Source organism: Pungitius pungitius, chromosome 13 (genome assembly GCF_949316345.1).
Source record: "Pungitius pungitius chromosome 13, fPunPun2.1, whole genome shotgun sequence".
In the NCBI taxonomy this organism is placed as follows: domain Eukaryota; kingdom Metazoa; phylum Chordata; class Actinopteri; order Perciformes; family Gasterosteidae; genus Pungitius; species Pungitius pungitius.
Genome location: NC_084912.1, coordinates 360,001 through 385,000, shown reverse-complemented (window position 1 = coordinate 385,000; position 25,000 = coordinate 360,001). Strand labels below are relative to the sequence as shown.

Genomic DNA, 25,000 nt, shown 5'->3' with positions numbered 1-25,000 from the left:
GGTCCACGTGGCTCCCTTCATGCAGCGGGGGCCTGTAGGAACCATGTGTGTGTGTTTCAGGAGAGCCGGTCTACGAGGCGTGTCGGACCAAAGTGGAGAAGGTTCTCTACAGGAAGGTGGTGCCTGTGTCCGAGGCAGCGGACGTGGACTTCTACGCCTTCTCCTACTACTACGACCGGGCCGTGGACCTTGGGCTCATTGGTACAATAACCACGCTAACCACGCTAACCATGACAACATCCATAGACCTTTTTCACAATAACTGGAAATGCGTAATCAACGTGGAAGTGGACTTCCTGTCAAGCGTCAACACATCAGGAGAAAATCGATCCGAGACTCTGAGTCTTCAGATTTATCTACAGTTACGTTTGCCGACGTTGCAAGACTCAGTCACAAAAAATAAATAAAATAAAGGCGTCGCATAATTGTGGTCGAGGTCTCAAACACAGGCTCCTTGTTCCTTCAGGGGGGAGATGGTTCCTGGAGAAAGGCCCTAAAGATCCCTAAAACGTAGTGGTCTGCTGCAGACAGCGCTCCCCGTTTTAATGCTAACGGTTGGTCCTTCATGCTGCATAGCCTGAATCCATGTTGGTCAAACATCACCATCAACAAGAACAATAACAAGAACCGCCCGGTACGCTACAGGTGGCCTGAGCAGACAGGAAGATTGCGTAATCCCAGTAACAAACACAGAAGTTGTTAAACATGATGGGCAGGCAGTAGACCAGAAGTCCAGAACCTGGTACTAGGAGCAGGTAGGAGACCAGGACGTGTAGTAGACACAAGGAGGACCAGGTCCTCACTGAGCTGTCCTGTTGTTGCAGGGGAGGAGACGGGAGGAACCATTCGAGTGGTCGACTACATGGACGCAGCCAAACGAGGTGAGACGTCGCCATCATGCTGTGAGAGAGAGAACTGCAGCTCCACTGGGCCCTCAGAGGGTCCCTGACTTATAGTGGTCTATAACTGGTCTGTGTCGTCTCAGTGTGCAGCAGTCCCCCCGTCAGTGCCCTGCAGAGTCCGTTCCTCTGCCTGGACCTGGTCTACATTTCAGTCCTGCTGCAGGAGCTCGGCTTCCCCCCCAACAAACGCTTCAAGGTGACCAACCCCACGGACTCTTTAAATAATATCGTCAATTTCTCTTCTTCTCTGGACCAGAGTGTTCAATCAGCGTGCGTGTGTGTGTGTGTGTGTGTGTGTGTGTGTGTGTGTGTGTGTGTGTGTGTGTGTGTGTGTGTGTGTGTGTGTGTGTGTGTGTGTGTGTGTGTGTGTGTGTGTGTGTGTGTTGCAGCTGGCGAGGACCATCAACCAGGTGGAAACCAGTTGGGCTCTGGGAGCAACTTTTCATTACATCGAGTCCCTGAAGAGACACTGAAGCTTTTATTGTGAAAAACCTCAATGACTTCCTGAACGTCTCCACCTGACCTCAAGTATCCCCCAAAGCATCACTCGTACTGTAGTACTTCCTACTACTACTACTACTACTACTACTACTCCAGTTCATCTGCTGCTTTAATACAGCACATTTTATTTGTTGTCATGAAGGTTTGAAACTTTATAAATATAAAAAGGGTATAAAGGGTTTTGTTGTTAAAGCCTTGTAGAGCAGTGAAGCTATGACATCACAGCTATGACATCACAAGGACAATTGTTCTGTTGGTATCGACAGCGCGTTTGATTGTTTTCTACAATGATGCACTTCCTGGTTTTACTTGTTTTTCACAAAAAGCTGCAATAAACAGACAGTGAATGTTTCTGAGACAAAGACTGATTGGTTCTCAGCTGTGGACTTTAAGCCAAACAGAAGATCCCCAGTGAGGCAAAATAAATACTGAGAAGGTGAAGGTGGTTTAATGTTTCCCAGGCTTCCTCCTTTTATTCATGTGAACACCTGTGAATCCAGCTGGAGAGTCACCTGTAAACCAGACAGGGTTGGAGAAGAACAGTAAGAGGCGGGCTCTGGTGTGAGGAGGCGGGGTCTGGTGTGATGGGGCGGGGCCTGTCGTGAGGAGGCGGGGTCTCAGAGGAAGGCGTCACACCACTCCCTCAGACACTGAGTGCAGAGTCCGGCCTGACGGGCGTTGGCCCCACTGGCGTCCCTCAGCCACTCGGTGAACATCTCAGGGTCCTTCTTTAGAAGCAGGAACTGACCCAGGACCACGTAGGCCTGGGGGGCACAGGGGGACACGCTAAGAAACATACGTGAATCAGTGCCTGGGGGTCCTGAGGTCTGCACTGGTCCCACCTTGTCGAAGCCTTGGTGCTTCAGCTTCTCTCCCAGAATCCCTCCGATCCCCGACAGGCTCGTCACCGGTTTGTCTCCCATCGGCTCGCCCACAAAGTCCCGGTGCTTCTGAGTGGAGGTCGACATCACCGCTGAACCACAGGACACGGGACCAGAACCAGAACTAGCATTAGGAACAGAATTAGCACCAGGACCAAATATCACACACCTCTTCAGGTTCTACCTCGACTAAAGCACTAACTGTAGCACTTAGACTGTACTTATGGTTCTTATCTATAACAGGGTTTGATGAAAATGGGACTTTGTTGTTTCTTGTTCTTCAGGAAACGTTTGCCATCATATGTCGGACATACAGTGGAATCTGATTCTACTGAGATTGTATCTCTATGGTTGAAATGCACTTATTGAAAGTCTGAAAGTTTGGATGAAAGCATCAGCTAAACGACATGTCATGTGATCGGCTTTCGGACTGAATGGGGCTTTTATTTTGTAGTAATGTTTCTCCTCTGAAGTAAGAATAAGTGTCGGCAGCTGGAGTCTCCAGGTGGACCAGGTAGACCACATTGAGGGCCCTGCTGATCTCCCGCACACGACCCGGTTCTGAAGGGTTTTGACCTGCTGGAGGTGGACCGGGTCCACGTGCTGCTTCCCACAGACAAACGGGTTTAAACACCAAACAGCGTCACGTGAGGCTCACCTAAAGCGGGTCAACTCACCTGAGACCCAGGAAACCGCGGAACGTCGACGAGGAGCCCAGAACTCAACCCAAAGCTAAGCGTTACCGTTTTCCTTATTGGAGACGTTGTTTTATTTTGGAAACCCGGAAACGAGCCCACTGACGCCGCGACGCTGACGTCATGACGCAGAGTCCCTCCGCCGTCCCCTGGCTGATGGGAGAGATGCGAGCTGAAATTCTTTATTTCTCTTCATCACTTATTGAATTATCTTCATAGTGTCGTCGTCTCCCTGGAAACCACGTGACGCGAGCTCCACGTTACTTCCGGTTAAACAAGCAGCGGTGGGTCCAAAGATGAGGAAGGAGAGATGTTCTTACTGAAGTCAAATAACGACAAATTATATTAAATGAAAAAATCTGCACACAAATTTCCTTTGCAATGAAGCATTTCGTTTGGACTCCGTCCTCTTCACCTCCATGTTTGTTGTCACGTGGTTAGGAAGCCTTCAGCAAACAAAAGGTTGTGGGTTTGAGTCCAGCGAGTGACATCATTTCTCCTGGTTTTGACTCCAATGATCAATAAAAATAGCAATCTGTGTCATTCGTTTTCATTTTTCTCTGCATGCTTCAGTTTCATTTCTCTTCATTTATTTCCCTTGACTTTATATTTAATTACATTTAGCTGATGTTTTTATCCAAAGAAACTTACAAGAAGTCCATTTAAACCATAAGGATACACAAAGGATCCTTATTATAAGGACAAAGACACACAGTCAGCAGTCGAGTCCCCCAGCGACCCAAATTCCCTCTCAGCATTCACACATACGTGTTTTAACCTACTTATTTGTTCATATTGTTCATTCTTGCTCGTATATTTTGATTCCTTTGTGTCACATATGTGGCGATAAATGGCTTCAGATTCTGATTCCTGTGACCTGAGTCGTTTCTTGGTTTGATTTTATTAAATACGTCGCTCATGATGCCGTTGTTTATTTGTTCTTCCACACAAAAAAAAAACAGACAGAGACAAACAAAAGTTACTTAAAACTAGAAATATTTAATTCATAATTCAAGTCATAACAGGAAATAGTAACAAGAACCAACCAGATGCGGAAGAGAGTCCAGAGATTTTCAGTTCAAAATAAACTAAACTAAATCCTGAATGAAAGTGAAGAAGTTGAGGAATGAGGATGAGTCCATATTTCAGTCCAATTGTAAAACGTGTGTCATGTTTTCAGGACTAGTGCACCTGTCGGGAGGCGGGGCCAAAAAAATCTCTGAAACGACAAAAACACAAAGGTGAAAACAGCGTTTTTCTTACTGCTCGTCGTCTCATCCTGGAGGAGTCAAAGGTCAAAGGTCAAAGGGCAAAGCAGGAAGTTCCAACCAGGCACAGGTCTGATAAGGATGAGTTAGAGCTTTAAGGGGACGTCACACAGGCTTTAAGGGGGCGTCACACAGGCTTTAAGGGGGCGTCACACAGGCTTTAAGGGGACGTCACACAGGCTTTAAGGGGACGTCACAGGGGGCGTCACACAGGCTTTAAGGGGGCGTCACACAGGGTTTAAGGGGGTGTCACTCAGGCTTTAAGGGGACGTCACACAGACTTTAAGGGGGCGTCACACAGGCTTTAAGGGGACGTCACACAGACTTTAAGGGGACGTCACACAGGCTTTAAGGGGACGTCACACAGACTTTAAGGGGACGTCACACAGGCTTGAGGACTCCTCCTAACTCAGTACCTGAGGATGTTCGGCAGCTCCGGGCTCCTGTAGATGAACTTGTGCTTGTAGCCCAGCGCCGAGGGGAAGGGGACCATCTGGACCTTGTGTCCTCGGAGCTTCTGGGACCGGGACGCGGCCTCGTAGAGCTGCAGGAGGACAGAGCGCCTTTAGATGAAAGATTGGAGTCATTATTATTATTATTATTCTTAGGCTTTGTGTCCTGAACCTTTGTTCCGAGGTGGAAGGGGACCACAGGGTCGTCCTCGGCGTGTAGGATCAGCACGGGACACGAGATGTGCATCACACTGAGGGGGAGGGGACACGTTCAGGGACAGTGGGACATTATAGCTGCGGGATGTAGCAATGCTTTCTAATGTTAGCTTTATAATAGATAAACGCACATTATAATTCCATAAAATTTACATATTTAGCAATAAAAACGTATTGTATTTGTATCTCTATGTGGAAATGCACTGTAAGTCGCTTTGTATAAAAGCGTCAGCTAAATGACATGTGATGTGATGTATTTTACTGATATGAAATAAACATTTTTCTTATGTTTAACAAGGTCTACTTTCTTTCTCCTGAAAAAGAAGGATCTTTAAAGGATTTTTTGTAATATCTATGAATAAATTACTCAAACAATCCATCTAGTTCTATTAGAATAATTCATTTTTTATATTAATAGTTATACATTTTCTAAAATTAGCCATTTTATAACAAATTAGATTTGAAAATGTTTTGTACAAATTGCACTAAAGATGTTATTCCACTAGATGACGTTCTTTAATTCTCCTGGAACGTTGACTAAGTTTAGTTTCTAATGTTTTTATTCATAACAAACGATGTCATGACGTCTGTCAATCACTTTCTATCTCAAGCGTCTGAAGTCGTTGGGGTCAAAGGTCGTACTTCTCATCGCTGGCGAAGCGGATGTCGTTGGCTGTGATGGCGTCCAGGAAGAACCAATCAAAGCCCGGCAGGTATCTGTACACCTGGAACACACCATGTGACGTGACATCATATCTGAATCATGACCTCAACGGAGTTGTGGCCTGCTGGGAAAACTGCTCAATATATTCAACCAATAGAATGATTGGAATGAACATGGGAGAATAAATTTAAACCTACAAAAAAACTAAACTAAATAACGTGTGTGTGTGTGTGTGTGTTACCTTGGAGAAGGGGTGGCTCTTGGCCTCCTCTCTGATGTTGGTGAAAGGAGACTCGAGGATCACAGCATGAGGAGGACTTCCTGTCAATCAAGTGATGACTGTTAGGAGCAGTGATGTCATCGCGCATAAATTAACCATCAGTGTTTCCACCACAGACTAATCTGTGGCACACACACACACACACACACACACACACACACGTCCATCTAGCGATCCACCATGGTGACTGGCTCCGCCCCTCACTGTCAAAAAGAACAACACCTTTGAGCGCGACGAGAGATCAGCAGGAAGTTCTCTCTCCAGGAGCAAACAAATGTCTCCATGAATGGACCATCTGCTGAGACCTTTAGACCCATTAGATCTTTTAAATAAACTATAGTTCTATGTATTCATGTGTGTTTCAGTACGAAGCGTTTTGTATTTACTCCAGTAAAGATCTGCTGTACAAATTAATATTGAACACCCCCTTCCTTCCATCCATCCATCCATCCATCCATCCATCCATCCATCCATCCTTCCTTCCTTCCTTCCTTCCTTCCTTCCTCCCCCCCATCAGCACATTGACGTTGGGTCTGTGGCAAACTGAATCACATCAACCTGCACGTTAACGAGGACGTAATGTAGGGGAATAATGATCAGATAATAACGCAAACATCAGCTGATCCGACTTATTGATGCTACAGAGTGTGTGTGTGTGTGTGTTTGTGTGTGTGTGTCACCTCTGTCACTGAGCCCCCTGACCAGGTTAGTGGCAACTCTGAAAGACAAAACATTATGACATAAAATAATAAAACCTCTGTGTGTATCTATGTGTGTACCTGTGTGTACATCTATGTGTGTACCTGTGTGTGTACCTGTGTGTGTATCTATGTGTGTACCTGTGTGTACATCTATGTGTGTACCTGTGTGTGTACCTGTGTGTGTATCTATGTGTACCTGTGTGTGTGTACCTGTGTGTACATCTATGTGTGTACCTGTGTGTGTACCTGTGTGTGTGTATCTATGTGTGCACCTGTGTGTGTGTATCTATGTGTGTACCTGTGTGTGTACCTGTGTGTGTGTATCTACAGTATGTGTGTACTTGTGTGTGTACCTGTGTGTGTATCTATGTGTGTACCTGTGTGTGTGTACCTCTGTGTGTACATGTGTGTGTACCTGTGTGTGTGTACCTGTGTGTACCTTTGTGTGTGTGTACCTATGTGTGTACCTGTGTGTGTATCTATGTGTGTACCTGTGTGTGTACCTATGTGTGTACCTGTGTGTGTGTACCTATGTGTGTACCTGTGTGTGTATCTATGTGTGTACCTGTGTGTGTACCTATGTGTGTACCTGTGTGTGTGTACCTGTGTGTGTATCTATGTGTGTACCTGTGTGTGTACCTATGTGTGTACCTGTGTGTGTGTACCTATGTGTGTACCTGTGTGTGTACCTGTGTGTGTATACCTGTGTGTGTGTACCTGTGTGTGTACCTGTGTGTACCTGTGTGTGTACCTATGTGTGTACCTATGTGTGTACCTGTGTGTGTACCTATGTGTGTACCTGTGTGTGTACCTATGTGTGTACCTGTGTGTGTACCTGTGTGTGTGTACCTGTGTGTACCTGTGTGTGTACCTATGTGTGTACCTGTGTGTGTGTGCCTGTGTGTATCTATGTGTGTACCTGTGTGTGTACCTATGTGTGTACCTGTGTGCATCTATGTGTGTACCTGTGTGTGTACCTGTGTGTACATCTATGTGTGTACCTGTGTGTGTACCTATGTGTCTTACCCCGTCCCCAGAGAGTGTCCCCAGATATAAACCGGCGTCTTGACGTCCAGGCGCCGTTTCAGCCAATCGTAGACAAAGAGGGCGTCTGCTGTCATCCCTCCCTCTGATGGGGAGCCATCGGAATCCCCCCACCCTGTGGACAGGGACAGACAGGAGACAGAGAGACAGACAGGAGACAGAGAGACAGACAGGAGACAGAGAGACAGACAGGGTCCACTGACGCATCACAGCAGCTTTGTTTATAAACCACGTGAAGAAGAATCCGATGTCTCACCTCTGTAGTCAAAGGTGACGACATGGAAACCTAATGAACTGAGGACCTGAATGAAGACAGAGAGCAGGTGAGTGACAGGTGGGAGGCGGGTGAGTGACAGGTGAGTGTGACTTACCTTGTAGAGCTGGACTCTGTGGTCTCCTCCTCTGTACAAACACAGACAGGTCAAAGGTCAAACAAACCTCCATACAGGAGATCAGAGGTCAGAAAGTTTGAGTTGAGGTCACCTGGTTCCTGCGTTTCCATGGAGATAGAGGATGACAGTGTGGGTGGAGCTAAAGGTGGAGTCGTACCAGTCGCCTCGTTTCCCCTGAGCTTCTTTCCACATCTGAGCAGGAACTGTGTGCCTGAAACACACACATGGTGTCTCTGTGTGTCTGTGTGTGTGTGTGTGTGTGTGTGTGTGTGTGTGTTACCAGACTCCGATCTTCTGGCCTGCCTCTGGCTCCAGGTAGAAGTTGTGTGTGTGGTTCAGTCCTTGGTCCAGAGGTCTCTTCAGGTCGAGGAAGAACGGCATCCTCACTGGAGACAGACAGGTGGTGAGCAGAGAGATTCATTTTTACCCAGTGCCCCCCCCTCCCTCTCTACCTGTATTCATTCCTTCTGTCCTACCGTCCTACCTTCCTTCCTTCCTACCTTCAGCTCAACCACTTACCGAAGTTGAGGAAGACGAGTTTGGCCTGGATTGAAGGACACAGTTTGACGATGAAGGGAATCGAGACGTAGACGACCAGCAGCCACAAGATCATCCTCTTCATCTTCCCCCCCGCACCCAACCTGGGGACAGGGGAGGACAGACAGGTGAGGTGTTACTGGTCCTACTGGTGATACTGAAGCTGCTCCACTGGTCCGTCACCAAGCTGATGTGACTCATGGATCCAGGATCTCTTCTATTATTCAGTGAAGTAAAGATTCCTTTAAGCGTCTTACGTTACAAGTGAACTCAGAACACCACGAGTATTACTGCTATTACAGTCACACACACACACACACACACACACACACACACACACACACACACACACACAGTATCACCAGCTGATCCTGAAGGTCACACAGAGGTCAGCGCAGTGAGGAGGAGGAACCAGCAGACTGCTTTACATCGTACTTTACAAATACTAGGACTCTTATCAATGCTTGTATTGTTCACGTTATGAATATGTTCATGTGTTCATGTGTTCATATGTTCATCTGTTCATGTCAAGGAGTAACGTTATCTGGACTAACGCCCCTCCTGTAAACGTTTAGGTGAAAACTCTGAATGTTTTCATGCCTTAAAGCTGCAGAGTGAGACGCTGATGGAGTCAAACAGAAAGCAAACTTCCTCTTTCACTATGACATCACTTCCTGTCTGATGCTGAAAATTGTGTTTGTTCTCACAAGTTGTTCTCACTTCCTGTCAACTGTCTGTAAAGCACTTGTTCACTACTACTAGTACTGCAATAGTGTATGTATGCACACACACACACAGTGTGTAGATATGTATAAGCACACATAGGTCTGCAGCAGGCCGGGCTGGTTGGTCGGGTCAAACTTGAGTTTAAGCTCTAATGAGGATTAGATCAAAGAGGAAGAATGAACCTGACAGGAAAGGAGGTCAGCAAACACACACTCTACATGATGTATACACACACACACACACACACACACAGTGTATATATAATATTATATTCTCTGGATGTTCTAAGTATGAAGTGGGTTAGCTTAGCAGCTAACTGGTTAATTATTCACCTGTTCGTTAAATGTACATTTGTATTGAATATGTTAGTAGTACAATTAGATAAGAGGTTGTCTTGTTCTTTTAATGTGCTGTGTCCACGTGACGCGTTCGTAGTGGTTGTTCCGGTTCATAGGGAACACACCTGTCCGGGTCTTACCTGCTGAAGGGTTTCCCCATGCTGCGCTCCCCTCCCGGGCCCTGCGACTTGGCCGCTGCGGGTTCCGCTGCCCCCCCGGGACGCTGCTTCAGGTCCGGGTTGCCTTCCAGCAGAGTGCCGCTGTCCTCAGAGTTATTCCGCTTCCGCATCACTGGCACGGGAACAACGGGAGAACCGTTAACCGGAGGACTGACCGGGAGGACCGGGACACGGAGCCTGAGTCCCCGCCGCGGCTCCCAACAGCTCGAGCTCAGAGCGGTCACGGACACCCACACGAGCAGCTGATCGGCGCTCAGCCAATCAGAGAACAGATACATGAACACGTGGGCCAGCTGCTGCGTCCGCGGCCACTGTGAGGCGTCAGAGAATCGACTACCAAAACAAACGAGGAGAACGGAAGTAGCGCGTGGTGCCTTCAGGTGCACTTCGTAAAGTAAAGAGAAGTCGAAAAGTAAACTAAGATTTTTTGGGGGGATTAAAAAAAAATAAAGAACAGAAACGATTAAATACAACCAATAAGTTATAATAATTATTTAAAGGTTCTTTATACTACATGTACATCAGACATAGTACAGGTACTACCTCTGAGAGGAAATACAAAGAAGTAAATGTAGATAATCACGAAAAGGCCACATTTGTAAATAGATATACTTTTATTCTTAAGGAACCTGAACACATCTTGTGTTCTCTTGATACCGTTAAACTAATTTGACTTCGGTTGTTAAACACAGACGTAACAACTTGCGTGACGTCAGCAGAAACACATATTTACAATGTCAGAGCGTCTTGTCCTCCACTTGAACTCAGCATCTTAAAAAGCTAGTTAGCATCAAAGCTATCTGCATAAACAGGAAGCGACTGTGGAAGACTACAACGTCCCACTTCTTTTCTATTTCCACAACAGCGCGCGCTCGGTCCGGAGGACTCGGCTTGTTCTCCGGTGGTTCGATGGTGGCGATGAAAGCCTGTCAGGCGGGTTTAGTTTTTAGTTTTATTAACCGGAAGTAAAATGTGGGATCAATATCGCGATAAACTGCGAGTTTACAAAGCGCAAACGAGCATTTTGTCCCAACGCGGCTTCCGGAGCGAAACTTCTTTTAAGCACGTGATCATAACACGCTGCGATTTTTCCCGCGAAACCGCGGCGAGAGTCGCGCTGCTGGTCCGGTTCCGGTTCCGGTTCCGTCAGGCTTTGACTTTCCGCGCGCGCTGTTCGTGTTCCACGGTACCGGGATGTTCTGTGAGAAAGCCATCGAGTTGATCCGGGAGCTCCACCGAATGAGCGACGGACAGCTGCCCGCTTTTAACGTGAGTGACTCCGGTACCGTCCGTACCGTTCAGTAACATTTGAATGTTTTGATCCAAAATCAACAAACAGCGTAGAAATGTGTTGAATAAATGCTGATGGAAGTCAAGCCTCTGGTACCCGCCGGTACGTGTACGTCACCGAGGAGACACCCGTTAAACGGGCCGATTTGTCTGGCTGTGGTTTTCCAGGAGGACGGACTGCGGCAGGTTCTGCAGGAGATGGAAGCTCTGTACGACCAGAACCAGAGTGACGTGTGAGTCACGTCATAGGACACTGTTGACGTCACATTCTCCTCCAACAGTTTAAAACATACTAATATGCAGATGTTCGTTAAATCGTTCAGATCATTTAAAATGTTTTAAAGTTTGTATAAGAAAGGAATCGTGTTTAAGCTGCTTGTTCTTTATTTCTCATTATTCTAAAGAAGAATGTCGTCATATTTCATCTTAATTTAACCTTTTTCTATTCATGTATTGGTGGGCAGCATAGAAAAATAAGTGATTTGATTAAAATATAGTGATTATAGTAATATTAACGATTATCATTACAGATAATCAGGACTATAATATTAGTAATAATATGAACATTTTTAATAATAATAACGTCTGTTTCAGTAACGAGGCAAAAGCTGAAGGTCGATCCGACCTCATCTCCTCCATCAAACTACGTCACTGCTGTTTGTTGAGGAACCAACGCTGTGTCACCGCCTACCTGTAACTCACACACACACACACACACACACACCTGTAACACACACACACACACACACACACACCTACCTGTAACTCACCTGTCTGTCTCCTGTGCACCATGTGAAGCTACGACCGGCTCCTGAGGATTCGCGCTCTGCGGTGGGAGTACGGAAGCGTTCTGCCTGCTAACGTCCGCTTCCACATGTGTGCAGAGGAGGTGAGTGTGACATCACTTCCTGTTCAGCAGCTGTTGTGTAGCTGGGTCTCATTCGGTGGTGCATCCTCAGGAGGACCCGGCCTTCTATGTGGGCGGGTCAAAGGCCGTATAGGCTGAACCCTGAACTAGGACGCTTCGTCCTGAGGAGGACGTGGAGGTAAAGCGGCCTCCACTGCCCCCGTTGCTTAGCAACCTGCGGCGTTTGTCAGTGAAAGCCTAAGAACCCCCAGGAATAAAAATGCAGGTAGAGAAGGTCCTCTTTGTTCCGCACATTAACGGACAAGTCGCCCCACACGCGCTCTCCGTCAGCGTGATGCTGCCTCCTAGAACACGACTAAACGTAGTAAAGTTACGTTATACTCTAAACCAAATGTACAGTTAGTGGGGCTGTCAAACACGTTAAACTATCAGATTATTGCTGTCGAGATTAACGCAATATAATATTTGAATGCAGCTTGGTTTCCTTCCGGTGTGCTACGCTAGCTGCTAGGCTACGCTAGCTGCTAGGCTACTTCCATGTCAACATCCACCTGCAGGAGACCACCATGGACCACAATGATGGAGAGTTGAGCAAAGTGACATTGATCCCTGATGATGCTCCTTGTTTTGATGCTGTTATTTGCTAAGAAGTGGTTTCCTAGTAACGTGTGATGATGATGTAGTCAGTTTCATGAGTTAAGCCCCTCCCCCTGCCGAGCAGGTGCAGTGGTTCAGTCAGTACAAAAAGTCGCTGGCCTCCTTCATGCGGTCCCTCGGGGGGGGCGAAGGTCTGGACATCACTCAGGACATGAAGCCTCCAAAGAGCCTCTACATCGAGGTGAGACATCCTGTTCAGTTGCATGATGGGAAATGTAGGAACGCACTCGTCTTATATATATATGCACGTTTTAATATTAAATGTCAAAAACAACATTTTGTCATTATTTATTTGTAAATAGTTTTTTCATGTGAAAAATATCCATATTATTTATTTAATACTTGAAATAGGAAATTGTTGCCGCTCTGGTGTATACGTGTGACATCATCAGGTGTTTTCCAGGTGAGGTGTCTGAAGGACCACGGAGAGTTTGAGATCGACGATGGAACCGTCATCCTGCTCAAGAAGAACAGCCAGGTTCATTACATTCATTTCACTTTTAACTTACATTTCATTATAACCAGCTTACATTTTACCTGGGGAGCAATCGGGGGTCAGGTGTCACTTGGACATGTCACATGGGGCAGCCAGGATTCAAACCGCCAACCTTACGGCTCCCAGCACATCACTCCATGCGCCACTGTTCATAGTCATTATATCCCACAGTGTACTCGTCACAGTACTGCAGCCATAGTACCAATTATTTAACTTACATCTGATCTCAGATGAGACGTTATATTGTCTAGAAAAGATAATACAGGATATAAAAATCATATCCTCATTAAATAATAATAATCTGAATGAAGGTATAAGTCATGGTTATGATTTATTGTGGCGGTTCTAATTGACGTGATGACAGTGAACGCGTCACACAGGAAGTTGTCCCCTTCACCTCCGTCCGTCTCTCCGCAGCACTTCCTGCCGCGATGGAAATGTGAGCAGCTGATTCGTCAGGGCGTCCTGGAGCATGTGATGTCCTGATGGAGGGTTTCTATTGGTCAAGGACATCCAGAGCTCTCATGTCCTGATTCACGACGTCCCCTGAACACAACATGGATACTTTCCTTCTCGCATTTAAATAAAGTGTTTTGTCTCCATTCAGTCTGGTACCTGAAGAAGTACTAAGAAGTAATACTACAGCTCAGAAATTCTGTTGTATAGTAGCTAAGGTACACACTAGTACTCTTTATGCAAAATGTATGATTCATTTTAATTAGATTATAATTTTTATAATACATTCATTACATTTGACTTTTTTTTTACTTTTAAAAAGCGGGTCTTCCTCCAAGATGTAGTACATTATGAAGTACGACGTGTACCTGAGATGTAGTACATTATGAAGTACGACGTGTACCTGAGATGTAGTACATTATGAAGTACGACGTGTACCTGAGATGTAGTACATTATGAAGTACAACGTGTACCTCTGAGATGTAGTACATTATGAAGTACGACATGTACCTCGGAGATGTAGTACATTATGAAGTACAACGTGTACCTGAGATGTAGTACATTATGAAGTACGACGTGTACCTTTGAGATGTAGTACATTATGAAGTACGACGTGTACCTCTGAGATGTAGTACATTATGAAGTACGACGTGTACCTCAGATGTAGTACATTATGAAGTACGACGTGTACCTCAGATGTAGTACATTATGAAGTACGACGTGTACCTCTGAGATGTAGTACATTATGAAGTACGACGTGTACCTCAGATGTAGTACATTATGAAGTACGACGTGTACCTCAGATGTAGTACATTATGAAGTACGACGTGTACCTGAGATGTAGTACATTATGAAGTACGACGTGTACCTGAGATGTAGTACATTATGAAGTACGACGTGTACCTCTGAGATGTAGTACATTATGAAGTACGACGTGTACCTGAGATGTAGTACATTATGAAGTACGACGTGTACCTCAGATGTAGTACATTATGAAGTACGACGTGTACCTGAAATGTAGTACATTATGAAGTACGACGTGTACCTGAGATGTAGTACATTATGAAGTACGACGTGTACCTGAGATGTAGTACATTATGAAGTACGACGTGTACCTCTGAGATGTAGTACATTATGAAGTACGACGTGTACCTCTGAGATGTAGTACATTATGAAGTACGACGTGTACCTCAGATGTAGTACATTATGAAGTACGACGTGTACCTGAGATGTAGTACATTATGAAGTACGACGTGTACCTCAGATGTAGTACATTATGAAGTACGACGTGTACCTCAGATGTAGTACATTATGAAGTACGACGTGTACCTGAGATGTAGTACATTATGAAGTACGACGTGTACCTGAGATGTAGTACATTATGAAGTACGACGTGTACCTGAGATGTAGTACATTATGAAGTACGACGTGTACCTCTGAGATGTAGTACATTATGAAGTACGACGTGTACCTCAGATGTAGTACATTATGAAGTACGACGTGTACCTGAGATGTAGTACATTATGAAGTACGACGTGTACCTGAGATGTAGTACATTATGAAGTACGACGTGTACCTCTGAGATGTAGTACATTATGAAGTACAACGTGTACCTCTGAGATGTAGTACATTATGAAGTACGACGTGTACCTCAGATGTAGTACATTATGAAGTACGACGTGTACCTGAGATGTAGTACATTATGAAGTACGACGTGTACCTCAGATGTAGTACATTATGAAGTACGACGTGTACCTGAGATGTAGTACATTATGAAGTACAACGTGTACCTGAGATGTAGTACATTATGAAGTACGACGTGTACCTCTGAGATGTAGTACATTATGAAGTACGACGTGTACCTGAGATGTAGTACATTATGAAGTACGACGTGTACCTCAGATGTAGTACATTATGAAGTACGACGTGTACCTGAAATGTAGTACATTATGAAGTACGACGTGTACCTGAGATGTAGTACATTATGAAGTACGACGTGTACCTGAGATGTAGTACATTATGAAGTACGACGTGTACCTCTGAGATGTAGTACATTATGAAGTACGACGTGTACCTCTGAGATGTAGTACATTATGAAGTACGACGTGTACCTGAGATGTAGTACATTATGAAGTACGACGTGTACCTCAGATGTAGTACATTATGAAGTACGACGTGTACCTCAGATGTAGTACATTATGAAGTACGACGTGTACCTGAGATGTAGTACATTATGAAGTACGACGTGTACCTCTGAGATGTAGTACATTATGAAGTACGACGTGTACCTCAGATGTAGTACATTATGAAGTACGACGTGTACCTGAGATGTAGTACATTATGAAGTACGACGTGTACCTGAGATGTAGTACATTATGAAGTACGACGTGTACCTGAGATGTAGTACATTATGAAGTACGACGTGTACCTGAGATGTAGTACATTATGAAGTACGACGTGTACCTCTGAGATGTAGTACATTATGAAGTACGACGTGTACCTCAGATGTAGTACATTATGAAGTACGACGTGTACCTGAGATGTAGTACATTATGAAGTACGACGTGTACCTGAGATGTAGTACATTATGAAGTACGACGTGTACCTGAGATGTAGTACATTATGAAGTACGACGTGTACCTCTGAGATGTAGTACATTATGAAGTACGACGTGTACCTCAGATGTAGTACATTATGAAGTACGACGTGTACCTGAGATGTAGTACATTATGAAGTACGACGTGTACCTGAGATGTAGTACATTATGAAGTACGACGTGTACCTGAGATGTAGTACATTATGAAGTACGACGTGTACCTGAGATGTAGTACATTATGAAGTACGACGTGTACCTCTGAGATGTAGTACATTATGAAGTACGACGTGTACCTCTGAGATGTAGTACATTATGAAGTACGACGTGTACCTCAGATGTAGTACATTATGAAGTACGACGTGTACCTGAGATGTAGTACATTATGAAGTACGACGTGTACCTCAGATGTAGTACATTATGAAGTACGACGTGTACCTGAGATGTAGTACATTATGAAGTACAACGTGTACCTGAGATGTAGTACATTATGAAGTACGACGTGTACCTGAGATGTAGTACATTATGAAGTACGACGTGTACCTCTGAGATGTAGTACATTATGAAGTACGACGTGTACCTCTGAGATGTAGTACATTATGAAGTACGACGTGTACCTGAAATGTAGTACATTATGAAGTACGACGTGTACCTGAGATGTAGTACATTATGAAGTACGACGTGTACCTGAGATGTAGTACATTATGAAGTACGACGTGTACCTCTGAGATGTAGTACATTATGAAGTACGACGTGTACCTCTGAGATGTAGTACATTATGAAGTACGACGTGTACCTGAGATGTAGTACATTATGAAGTACGACGTGTACCTGAAATGTAGTACATTATGAAGTACGACGTGTACCTCTGAGATGTAGTACATTATGAAGTACGACGTGTACCTCAGATGTAGTACATTATGAAGTACGACGTGTACCTGAGATGTAGTACATTATGAAGTACAACGTGTACCTGAGATGTAGTACATTATGAAGTACGACGTGTACCTGAGATGATATCCTGTGGATGTTTGTCTGACAGGAAGTGAGTCCTTCTGTTGTGTTCAAAGATGAAGACATGTTGGATTATAAAAGTATTTAATAAAATAATCTCTGAACAACTGGACATGTGACGTGTTGAATGTAACTGGTGCGTTCAGGTACTGCATGGTTACACAGAATGCGCTGTGTACATTCATCTCATTGGTCTGACGGGTTCAATGCTTCCTTTGGGAGAAGAATTCAAACATCCACCTGCATGATGAACACAGGTGTGACTCATGGGGAAAAGGCCACGCCCACAAACACCTCATTCATCTACATGTGAGACTTTACATCTTGTAAACATTGCTTTTAACTTGAAGGTTGCTCAAACAAAGAAGGCTTCAATAACGTCAGGACATAATGTGACAGATTGTTCCTTTATAATTAAACTTTAAAATGTTCACCCTGGCGTTTATTGAGCCATTTGAAATATAAAAACTTTAGAGTTATTGATCTTATCGCGATTGATTTCCTCTGATGTCGTGTTGAAGACCACAGTGACTTCATCCATCAATAGACCTCCATGTGGGACCCTCGAGGAGGAGGAGGAGGAGGAGCTGCACGGCCTTCCTCTCAGACGGCGGCGACGACCTCCCTCAGCAGGCTGTTCAGAGCGTGGACCCGGTCCTCCAGCAGGAAGTTCTTCTTCTCTGCGTGTTTCTGCCGCTGCTCCGTGACCTGCAGGGCCTTCATCAGCTCGCAGTTCTCTGCGTGCAGATCCTTCAGCAGCGCGCCAGACTTCCTGTTCTTCGCCAGCTGAGGACCAGATGATGAGTCAGGTGACCGAGGGGAGGGGCCAGTGGTCATGTGACGGGGGAGCCAGCACTCACCTGCTCCTTCAGCTGCTGGACCTTCTCCTGCAGGACCAGCCGGACCGCCTTCAGGGTGGTCTCCAGCTCCTCGGTCCTCCTCCGCAGGACCTGCACCGCCTTTTCGTACTGGTCCTGAATGCAGCACACACACACACACACACATTAGCAGCAGAGCTAACGGCTAGCCAGCAGAGGCTCACTTCAGTGACCTTTGACCTCTGAGCTTCTACCTGCTTCATGCTGATGTGAGAGCTGCTCTGCTGGGCCCGAAGCCTCAGGGTCTCCTCCAGCTGCCGACTCCTCCCCTGCTCCTCCTCCAGTCGGGCCTGCAGCCGCTCCTCCTGCACCCTGAGTCCATCTGCGGCCTGCTGCTGCATCTCCTGCAGCCTCCTCAGGTGCTGCACCTGGTCCTTCTGCAGCGCAGCATCAGCCCGCCGCGCCTGTGCAAAGGAAGGTCACATGTCACAAAGCGCTGATCCCAGCGGGCGCCATCGAGTCCTCCTCCCTGATGCGGTCCAGACCTGGTCCTGAGCCTCCATCAGCTCGGTCTTCAGGTTCTGCTGCTCCTGGTTCTGGACCTCTTGACTCCGGTGCTGCAGAGCTGCCAGCTGAGAGACACAGAGTCATTGATCTGGGATCAGTTAGACTAGCACAGCGTGCCGGGCTGCCCTGGTACCTCGTGCTGGAGCTCCTGGTTCTGGACTCGCAGTTTGTCGATCTCCTCCTGCTGCTCCTGCAGACCCTGACGGAGCTCCTCCTCCACCCTCATCAGCTTCCCGACGCTGCTCTCCAGCTCCTCCACCTGACAGACGGGAAGCTGTGACTCGTTGTGCTCCATGAGGAGGTCGTCCATGTGTGGACCTCCTGAAGGATGCAACGTATACGCAAATCATAAAGAAGCCATAAGAGGAGGCGTTTGTTGTCACACCTTCCTCTGCTGCTGGTCCAGCTTCTCCTGACCGACGGCGTGGAAATGAGAGCGAAGCCGCTCACCCTCTGCCTCCGCCGAGAACAGCGCCCGCTGCAGCGCCTCCACCTGACGGAGGACAAAGGTCAAAGGTGAGAAAAGCCAGCCGGTTGTTGGTGGTCGTCCGAGGCGACGGTGGAAACCTTGTTGTTCCGCTCGTCAGCTTCTCTCAGCAGTTTGTCTTTGTCCTCCTCCAACCGCTGCAGCTCCAGGGTCACGGCGCTAAGCTCCGCCTCCAGCGCCGACAGACGGGTCAGCTGACACGTGCACACAAACGTAACACAATGAAGTCAGAGGTTTGGACCGCATCTCACAACAAAGCAAACAAGCAAAGGGGTCTGAAGGAGGTCAGAGAGGAGCAGACAGGGTCTGAAGGAGGTCAGAGAGGAGCAGACGGGGTCTGAAGGAGGTCAGAGAGGAGCAGACGGGGTCTGAAGGAGGTCAGAGAGGAGCAGACGGGGTCTGAAGGAGGTCAGAGAGGAGCAGACGGGGTCTGAAGGAGGTCAGAGAGGAGCAGACGGGGTCTGAAGGAGGTCAGAGAGGAGCAGACAGGGTCTGAAGGAGGTCAGGGAGGAGCAGACGGGGTCTGAAGGAGGTCAGGGAGGAGCAGACGGGGTCTGAAGGAGGTCAGGGAGGAGCAGACGGGGTCTGAAGGAGGTCAGGGAGGAGCAGACGGGGTCTGAAGGAGGTCAGGGAGGAGCAGACGGGGTCTGAAGGAGGTCAGGGAGGAGCAGACGGGGTCTGAAGGAGGTCAGAGAGGAGCAGACGGGGTCTGAAGGAGGTCAGGGAGGAGCAGACGGGGTCTGAAGGACACAGACCTGGTCTTGGGAGCAGCCTGGTGGTCTCTCCTGCGTCCTGACGGCCTCCTGAAGCATCGAAGGGTCTCGTTAGTATTCCATAGATTCTGAAACTCTGATTGGTGCTTTTTCATTATTTTGTGAGAGAAAAAATAATAAAACTGTTTGTAATTATTTTATGGAAACATTTCTTGAGAATCATCAGATGATCAAAGACGACGTTTAATTGTTAATAACGATCACAAAACCGCGTCAACACAGAGCAGGGATCAGGGGTCTGGTTCTGGTTCAGGGTCTAGTGGTTCAGGGTCTAGTGGTTCAGGGTCTAGTGGTTCAGGGTCTAGTGGTTCAGGGTCTAGTGGTTCAGGGTCTAATGGTTCAGGGTCTAGTGGTTCAGGGTCTAATGGTTCAGGGTCTAGTGGTTCAGGGTCTAGTGGTTCAGGGTCTAGTGGTTCAGGGTCTAATGGTTCAGGGTCTAATGGTTCAGGGTCTAATGGTTCAGTGTCTAGTGGTTCAGGGTCTAGTGGTTCAGGGTCTAGTGGTTCAGGGTCTAATGGTTCAGTGTCTAGTGGTTCAGGGTCTAGTGGTTCAGGGTCTAATGGTTCAGGGTCTAATGGTTCAGTGTCTAGTGGTTCAGGGTCTAGTGGTTCAGGGTCTAGTGGTTCAGGGTCTAATGGTTCAGTGTCTAGTGGTTCAGGGTCTAGTGGTTCGACCTTCTTGAATCATCACCCTACAGGAAACAAAGTGACTCGCCATGGCAACCTCCTCCCCCTGTTCCTTGGAGACCGTCGCCAGGCGCTCCCGCAGCATCTGGAGCAACTCCTGGTCGCCACGGAGACGGGCGCTCAGCTCGCCGTTGTCGGCGCTGAGCTGCAGGTTCCTGGCGCTCAGGTCCAGCAGCTCCTCTCGGTACCTGGAGTTCTGCAGGCGCACAGAGAACGTGAGCAGAGGGGGGGGGGGCAATAAACCCCTCAGAGGTCAGAGGTCGAGGGAGGGACCGATTCTCCTCTCACCTCTTTGTGCAGCCTCTCCTCTTCTTCTCTGCTCCTCACGTGTTCCCTTTCCATCTCGTCCAGTTTCCTCCTGGCAGGAGAAGCATCATGAGCATTTCTAAACATACACGTTGACCCCTGGTCAGCGAGGGGGGGGCTTCATGGGCTCGGTTTGAACCATAAACAGGAAGTTCTCTCACGTCCTCTTGGCGACGGCGTCCTCCAGCTCGCTGACCTCCTGCTGCAGGACGCCGAGCCGCCGCTCCAGGGCGCCGTTCTCCGCCCGCACCTCCTCCAGCTGGGACCTGGACGCACACAGCGAGTGAGGACCAGGACCCCCCTCCATATATTTTTAAATCACACAATTTAATTGTGATAACTTATTTCAGCTTTTTTTGATGATCACTAGTTTGTTAAACTACACAAAACATGATTTCTGTGCTGATTTCGTTAATGAATGTTTTCTAACAAATTGACATCATTTCAGAAAGTTCTAAATGCAGAAGTTCTTCTGCTCGAAACGAGACGCATTTGAAGCAGAAGAAAGACGAACATTGTTCTACGATGAGCTGAAGCGTTAAAGCGACTTCATGGTCACGTGACGGATGCAGTTAGTCATTCCAGTAGTTAGTCATCAGCAGGTCCATGTTCTCGATCTCATGCTCCACAAACCTGTGTGGACCGGCCAGGTCCATCACCTCCTCCAGGTCCAGGGCCAGCTTCTCCAGCTCCATCAGCTGCTGCATCATGGTCTTCTTCTCCCGCGCAAAGTCCTGCTCCGCAGTCCTCAGCTGGTTCTGGGACTCCAGCAGGTTCTTCTGCAGCTGGAGGACCTGCTGTCTGCCCACATCCAGGTCTTTCCGGTGCTGCTCATTGGCTCGGCGTGAGAGATCTGCGGCGTCGGCGACCTCGACCCGGACCAGATCCATCTCGCTGGTTTTGGAGTTGAGCTGCCTCCGGAGGTCCAGGACCAGGTCGGCCGTGTCGTTGAGATGGGCGCTGAGCTCTCTGAGATGGTCTCTGAGTGTGGAGAGCTCCTCCTCCATCTCTACGATCTGGTTGGACAGCTGGTCCACCAGCCGGGCGTAGCTCCCGTTCTCCTGGCCAAGACAATGGACCTCCTCCTTGTCGCCATCCAGAGCGGACCGGAGCAGCAGGGTCAGGGTCTGCTCCTGCTTCAGGGCCTCCTGGAGAGCCTCCTCAGCACTTCTCCTCCTGTCCAAGTCCTCCAAGACGCCGTCCAGCTGAAGCTGCAGGTTGTCCACAGCCATGGCCTGGTCCTTCAGGTCCTGGATCAGCCTGGCCCGGTCCGTCTTAAGTGAGTCTAGCCCAGCAGTGGCTTTGGACAGACCTTGAGCCTGGAACCTGGAGTCCTCCTCCAGACTCTCCAGCTCCGTCTCCAGGACCTCCACCCTTTGCTCTCTGGCTCGGAGCTGCTTCTGCTGCTGGAGGAACTCTTTGGAGAGACGCTCCCTGTGCTGCAGGACTCCATTGGACGCCGTCTGGAGGTTTCCCAGCTCCTCCTTCAGCAGAGTCACCTGACGCAGAAGCCGCTCCTCCCTGCTCCTCACCTGCTGCAGCTCCTCCTGCACAGAGCTCTTCTCGGAGGCCAGACGCTGACTTGTGAGCTCAAGAGCCTCCAGGAAGGAGATGCTCTCCTCCAGACGGGATTCCAGGTCAGAACAGCGCCTGCTGCAAGCTTTAAGCTCCTCCTCCAGCCGCCCTCTGAGCTCCTCCACGCCGGCCTCTGATTGGCTGACCTGCTCCTCCGCGTCTCTCTGCTCACACCACCGCTTCTCCCACAATCCTCTCTGGCCCCGGAGCCGGCGGCGCGCCCGGTGCAGGAGGCGGCGCCGACCCTCGGCGCGCTGCAGCTTCATGTGAGACGGCCGCAGCTCTGATTGGCCGCTGCTCAGCGCAGGTCACATGGTACTCAGCGTTAATCAATAATCGCAGCTGAGAGACTTCCTGTTTTGGCTGAACTCCGATCAATGAAAGTGATCAGACCTTCACCACACTGACTGCTGAGATCTATGACCTCATAGGAGCTTTGACGTGTCGTCATGGTAACGTCTACAAATCTACATTGAAATGTTTCAAATGGGAATAAAGGTTCTGGTGTCTGAACATGACGGTTATTTATATTTTAACAGACAGGACAACAGGCTCCACCCACCTGACCACCATCACTTCCTGGTCCTTCTCCAGCTTCAGCTCCGCCTCCATCTGGTCCTTCTCAGAGCTCAGGCTCTGGACCAGGTTGCCGATCTCTCTGGCAAAGTTCTGCTCCAGCTCCGCCCGCTCCCGTTGCATTCTGGGAAAAATATAATAAAAACAACACGCTGAGGTTTAAAAACAAACAAGAAACAACAGGTCACAACTGCATCCAGCGAGGAGATGAACCTCACCGACGCTCCTCCCCGTGGCTCCACCCTCCTGCTCCACCCCGAGTGTGCAGTCGGTCCACAGTCTCCTTCAGCTGCTTCACCTGTTGCTCCGCCTCAGACTTCTGCTCCTCCAGCTCGCTGATCTCCATCTGAAGGAGGGAGGAGAAGAGGACTTCATGGCACTTCAACGTATCCACACATCCATAAAGAAGCACATCGTTCATGGAGCTGGACCTTGAAGGCCTGAGCGATGTCTTTACGCTCCACCTCCATGCTCTGCCTCATCACCTCCAGGCTGCGCTCATAGTAGTTCACCTGGGGGGGGCAGAGACATCAAATGTAAAGCTATGGATGTGTATATATTATATACATTCGAAGCAGCTTAACTCTGCTGCACATTGACCAGTAAGAGCACCATGTTGTCCCTGAGCAAGACACCCAACTCCTAACTGCTCCCCAGGCGAAGTGCACCTGCTGGGGGGGGGGGGGGTCCACTGTCAACAAACCAACGCAAGAAGAGTTCGGAAGAATGGATCAAAAAGGTGGAGGTTAGAAGTGAATTTAGTTTAGTTGGGCCGATGGAGTAGTGTGATGCGCTGGGGGCCGCAAGGTTGGTGGTTCGAATCCCGGCTGCCCCATGTGCCATGTGGAAGTGTCCCTGAGCAAGACACCTGACCCCCAACTGCTCCCCAGGCAAAAGAATGTAATGCATGAAATAAAATATATATATATATATATATATTAGCATGCTACCTGTGTCTCCAGCTGGACGTGCAGCTCCTGCAGCTCCTGCTGCTGTTTGGTCTTCAGCTGCTCCACAGCCAGCTCCGTCTGGATGCTGAGGCTCGGCCCAGAGACGCTGTGCAGGGAGCACAGAGCTGGAGGGGTCGGGGGGGGGGGGGGGGGGTCACTGAGCTCATTCAGGTCGACAGGGTCACTACAACAAACCAGGTGAGTATGTTTCTCACCTGTTTTATCTGTCGGCTGCAGTTTCTTCCTCACCGGAGGAGTCGAGCTGCTCTTCACTTCATCTGAACACAAGAAGAAACACACAGTGACACAAAGGTTGTAACAACGTAAACAATTCAATCAGAGACTCACTGTGAGCCATGTCGCCAGCTGGAAGAGCCGTGTGTGTGTGTGTGTGTGTGTGTGTAGGTATGTGAGCGTTACACATCCAACCTGCTCAGCCTGCTCTCACTTCCTGTTTTATGTCTCTGAGTTTCATCAGTCTTCATTCAACTCAAAAATAGTTTGTATGACTTTACAGGTTTGATCACCTAATTGAGTTGGTGTCACTTCCTCTACTGTGAAGATTATTTTTTATACATTTAATAATGGATCAGTGAAAACACTGATCATCAATCACACTTCAAAACATCAAACTTCTTCTGTGGTACAAACAGGAGGAGTCATTAGGTGGCGGCCATCTTGGTACAGTCGCTCACCCACCTAGTGGTACATGTACTCCAAATGACTAATAACTCGTTTAATTTTCAACCGATGTGTAACACACACACACACACACACACACACACACACACACACACACACACACACACACACACACACACACACCTCAGCATTGTGATCAAGTGGCTCCACCTTCTGTCAGAGGAACGTTCTTACAGACTATTGGTCTTGTGGTCAGAGTCATGATTATTGGTCCTGGTGCAGTTACCACAGTTGGTTCCGGTGCTGACTCGTTGTTGGGTCCAGCTCAGCGCTCCGTCGTCTCCAGCAGAACGTCTGGACTTCCTGTCGCTCCTCTGACTCTTCAGCAGCTCCAATTCTGAGCTCAGCTCATCGTTTCTGTCCTGCAGCTCCTGAACCCAACACACAAAACACCTTCTGTAAAAAGGGTC

General features: G+C 47.9%; 5 protein-coding genes and 1 long non-coding RNA gene across 11 annotated transcripts in view; 2 read left to right on the top strand and 4 right to left on the bottom strand.

Annotated features, from left to right (window-relative positions):
* Nucleotides 1-1,858, top strand: part of entpd6 (ectonucleoside triphosphate diphosphohydrolase 6) — a 9,318-nt gene extending 7,460 nt beyond the window's left edge. For both annotated transcript variants that reach the window (XM_037465676.2, XM_037465675.2), the window contains exons 11-14: nt 61-201; nt 825-881; nt 986-1,098; nt 1,292-1,858. In XM_037465676.2, coding sequence (XP_037321573.1) covers nt 61-201; nt 825-881; nt 986-1,098; nt 1,292-1,375 — 395 coding nt within the window. In that variant the 3' untranslated portion in view covers nt 1,376-1,858. The remainder of the gene's footprint in view (nt 1-60; nt 202-824; nt 882-985; nt 1,099-1,291) is intronic.
* Nucleotides 1,846-3,087, bottom strand: LOC119214161 (barrier-to-autointegration factor-like). The gene is made up of 3 exons (XM_037465679.2): nt 2,962-3,087; nt 2,246-2,376; nt 1,846-2,167 (listed from the first exon to the last, which is right to left on the bottom strand). The coding sequence occupies exons 2-3, from the start codon at nt 2,369-2,371 to the stop codon at nt 2,021-2,023; spliced, it is 273 nt and encodes a 90-aa protein (XP_037321576.1). The 5' UTR covers nt 2,372-2,376; nt 2,962-3,087; the 3' UTR covers nt 1,846-2,020.
* An 867-nt stretch (nt 3,088-3,954) lies between these two features.
* Nucleotides 3,955-11,873, bottom strand: abhd12 (abhydrolase domain containing 12, lysophospholipase). 5 transcript variants are annotated; one of them, XM_062566474.1, is made up of 13 exons: nt 11,837-11,873; nt 9,738-9,888; nt 8,516-8,637; nt 8,277-8,382; nt 8,088-8,207; nt 7,861-8,006; nt 7,587-7,719; nt 6,540-6,577; nt 5,821-5,900; nt 5,558-5,640; nt 4,872-4,950; nt 4,664-4,791; nt 3,958-4,198 (listed from the first exon to the last, which is right to left on the bottom strand). In XM_062566474.1, the coding sequence occupies exons 1-13, from the start codon at nt 11,856-11,858 to the stop codon at nt 4,162-4,164; spliced, it is 1,245 nt and encodes a 414-aa protein (XP_062422458.1). In that variant the 5' UTR covers nt 11,859-11,873; the 3' UTR covers nt 3,958-4,161. The 5 variants fall into 5 exon arrangements, with proteins under 5 accessions (XP_037321569.2, XP_062422458.1, XP_062422459.1 ...); XM_062566475.1 differs by lacking the exon at nt 11,837-11,873 and adding an exon at nt 11,072-11,099; XM_037465673.2 differs by lacking the exon at nt 11,837-11,873 and having other exon boundaries at nt 7,861-7,906; nt 7,976-8,006; nt 9,738-10,362.
* On the bottom strand, nt 6,628-7,578 carry LOC134135214 (uncharacterized). Its single transcript, XR_009957215.1, has 2 exons — nt 7,138-7,578; nt 6,628-7,101 (listed from the first exon to the last, which is right to left on the bottom strand). It is a non-coding gene; the product is annotated as an uncharacterized LOC134135214 (long non-coding RNA).
* Nucleotides 10,721-13,818, top strand: gins1 (GINS complex subunit 1 (Psf1 homolog)). Its single transcript, XM_037465677.2, has 7 exons — nt 10,721-11,045; nt 11,235-11,299; nt 11,661-11,759; nt 11,865-11,955; nt 12,656-12,772; nt 12,995-13,069; nt 13,505-13,818. The coding sequence occupies exons 1-7, from the start codon at nt 10,971-10,973 to the stop codon at nt 13,571-13,573; spliced, it is 591 nt and encodes a 196-aa protein (XP_037321574.1). The 5' UTR covers nt 10,721-10,970; the 3' UTR covers nt 13,574-13,818.
* A 3,363-nt stretch (nt 13,819-17,181) lies between these two features.
* The window catches only part of ninl (ninein-like), a 20,082-nt gene continuing 12,263 nt past the window's right edge, over nt 17,182-25,000 (bottom strand). The window contains exons 15-32 of the mRNA XM_062566710.1: nt 24,817-24,961; nt 24,104-24,166; nt 23,889-24,013; nt 23,370-23,450; nt 23,157-23,284; nt 22,925-23,062; nt 21,421-22,656; nt 20,949-21,053; nt 20,770-20,839; nt 20,510-20,677; nt 19,778-19,825; nt 19,103-19,216; nt 18,921-19,028; nt 18,669-18,794; nt 18,514-18,600; nt 18,223-18,432; nt 18,011-18,124; nt 17,182-17,936 (exon numbers count right to left, since the gene is read on the bottom strand). Coding sequence (XP_062422694.1) covers nt 17,754-17,936; nt 18,011-18,124; nt 18,223-18,432; nt 18,514-18,600; nt 18,669-18,794; nt 18,921-19,028; nt 19,103-19,216; nt 19,778-19,825; nt 20,510-20,677; nt 20,770-20,839; nt 20,949-21,053; nt 21,421-22,656; nt 22,925-23,062; nt 23,157-23,284; nt 23,370-23,450; nt 23,889-24,013; nt 24,104-24,166; nt 24,817-24,961 — 3,249 coding nt within the window. The 3' untranslated portion in view covers nt 17,182-17,753. The remainder of the gene's footprint in view (nt 17,937-18,010; nt 18,125-18,222; nt 18,433-18,513; nt 18,601-18,668; nt 18,795-18,920; nt 19,029-19,102; nt 19,217-19,777; nt 19,826-20,509; nt 20,678-20,769; nt 20,840-20,948; nt 21,054-21,420; nt 22,657-22,924; nt 23,063-23,156; nt 23,285-23,369; nt 23,451-23,888; nt 24,014-24,103; nt 24,167-24,816; nt 24,962-25,000) is intronic.

Excerpts from the sequence above, each read along its gene's own strand:
- LOC119214161 (XM_037465679.2), bottom strand. The coding sequence starts at position 2,371 with ATGTCGACCTCCACTCAGAAGCACCGGGACTTTGTGGGCGAGCCGATG. Across the intron at positions 2,168-2,245 it reads AGCACCAAGGCTTCGACAAG|GCCTACGTGGTCCTGGGTCA; the intron begins GTGGGACCAGTG and ends TGTGCCCCCCAG.
- abhd12 (XM_037465672.2), bottom strand. The coding sequence starts at position 10,054 with ATGTATCTGTTCTCTGATTGGCTGAGCGCCGATCAGCTGCTCGTGTGG. Across the intron at positions 7,720-7,860 it reads CGTCACCTTTGACTACAGAG|GGTGGGGGGATTCCGATGGC; the intron begins GTGAGACATCGG and ends CCCTGTCCACAG. Across the intron at positions 5,641-5,820 it reads AGAGCCACCCCTTCTCCAAG|GTGTACAGATACCTGCCGGG; the intron begins GTAACACACACA and ends GGTGTGTTCCAG.
- gins1 (XM_037465677.2), top strand. The coding sequence starts at position 10,971 with ATGTTCTGTGAGAAAGCCATCGAGTTGATCCGGGAGCTCCACCGAATG. Across the intron at positions 11,760-11,864 it reads CGCTGTGTCACCGCCTACCT|CTACGACCGGCTCCTGAGGA; the intron begins GTAACTCACACA and ends CACCATGTGAAG. Across the intron at positions 11,956-12,655 it reads TCCACATGTGTGCAGAGGAG|GTGCAGTGGTTCAGTCAGTA; the intron begins GTGAGTGTGACA and ends CCTGCCGAGCAG.